General features: G+C 55.8%; 1 protein-coding gene across 1 annotated transcript; it reads left to right on the forward strand.

Annotated features, from left to right (window-relative positions):
* The first annotated feature begins 390 nt into the window (after positions 1 to 390).
* olig3 (oligodendrocyte transcription factor 3) lies at positions 391 to 1263 on the forward strand. The gene has a single exon (XM_046071141.1). The coding sequence runs from the start codon at positions 391 to 393 to the stop codon at positions 1261 to 1263; it is 873 nt and encodes a 290-aa protein (XP_045927097.1).
* The last annotated feature ends 277 nt before the right edge of the window (positions 1264 to 1540 follow it).

The following is a 1540-nucleotide window of genomic DNA, read 5'->3' on the forward strand; positions in this document are numbered from 1 at the left end:
CCCCTTTCTAACGGGCACGTCATCTTCCTAACTAGGCGTTATGAATAGGAAAGCCGCTTTTGTCTGCCCGCATATATAAATACCCACTATCAGTGTCCTTGTCACCGCAGAGATACAGAGACAGAGAGAGCGAGAGAGAGAAAAGAGAGAAAGTCGGCAGAGGCAAAGTAGTCACCGATGTGATAAGAAGGACAGAAGCGTGGGACAGTAGGGATACAGGCAACATCAGGTGACTAGAGTGACTAAAGGCTCCGGAGAGGGAGAGAGAAGGAGTGAGAGAGAGAGAAAGTAAAAAGAGAGAGTTAAAGTGAGTGAGAGAGAGAGAGAGAGAGAGAGAGAGGAAGCCAGCTGCGACCTCCTACCCAACAACCTCGGAAGCGAACCCATAAAATGAATTCAGACTCCAGCCCGAGCAGCAGAGCCTCTTCCCCGGACATGGACGGCATGTTTCTCCGAGACCATCATCCACAACACCATCACCACCACCACCACGTCGGCTCCTCAGTGTCCTCTTCTACGCAGAGCGGTGAACAGCAGCGCCAGAAGATAACCGGCGGCGAGCACCTGCGGTCTGGAGACGGAAAGTCAGCGTCCGTAGGAAGCAGCAGAGACAGCAACAAGTTCAAACTGAAGAAACAAATCACGGAGGAGGAAATGTACCACCTCCGTCTCAAGATTAACGGCCGGGAGCGGAAGCGCATGCACGACCTCAACCTGGCCATGGACGGCCTGCGCGAGGTGATGCCCTACGCGCACGGGCCCTCTGTGCGGAAGCTGTCCAAAATCGCCACGCTGCTTCTCGCCAGGAACTACATCCTGATGCTCACCAGCTCCTTGGACGAGATGAAGCGGCTGGTGGGGGAGATTTACGGAGGGCAACACTCGGCTTTCCACTGCGGCACCGTGGCGCACGCAGCCGGGCCAGGGGGACACTCCGGGGGCCCCGCCGCGGCAGCCGCTGCCGCTGCCGCAGCCGCAGCCGCCGCACACCAGGTGCACCCTCTCCTCGGGAGCGCGCTGTCTTCCTCCACGACCTCCACTCTGTCGGGCGCGCTGCCAGGGCTCACGTCCATCAGAGCACCCCACTCCCTGATGAAGGGCTCCGCGGCTGCGCCCCCGGCCCTGCAGCTGGGCTCCGGTTTCCAGCACTGGGCCGGCCTGCCGTGTCCCTGCACCATCTGCCAGGTGCCTCCTCCTCCACACATCCCCATCAGCTCCGCTGGCCTCACGAGACTCTCAGAGGGCAAGGACCTGATGAAATGATGCCGTGTGTGCAGAGACTGAAATATGTAATGATGTTTGTAAATAGAGAAATCAGGGCATGAGGGTGGATTTGGCCTCACTGGTGCATGTTGTTGTTTAGTCTGTTTTCTTGTTTGGCGTATGAGAAAAAAAGTTATTTTCCTCCTTGTAACAAGGACTTATAAAGACTGATGGTTTTGCCAGTTGAAGGTAAAAAGAAAAAGTTCTATGTCATGCAAAAAGATACCACGACCCTCTTGCGTGTGGCTGAGTTTTAGTCTCACACCACAAAGTGAAA

The sequence above is a fragment of the Micropterus dolomieu genome, linkage group LG15, assembly GCF_021292245.1.
Source record: "Micropterus dolomieu isolate WLL.071019.BEF.003 ecotype Adirondacks linkage group LG15, ASM2129224v1, whole genome shotgun sequence".
NCBI lineage: Eukaryota > Metazoa > Chordata > Actinopteri > Centrarchiformes > Centrarchidae > Micropterus > Micropterus dolomieu.

What these genes read in the sequence shown, in the direction of transcription:
- olig3 (XM_046071141.1), top strand. Translation starts at nt 391, where the DNA reads ATGAATTCAGACTCCAGCCCGAGCAGCAGAGCCTCTTCCCCGGACATG.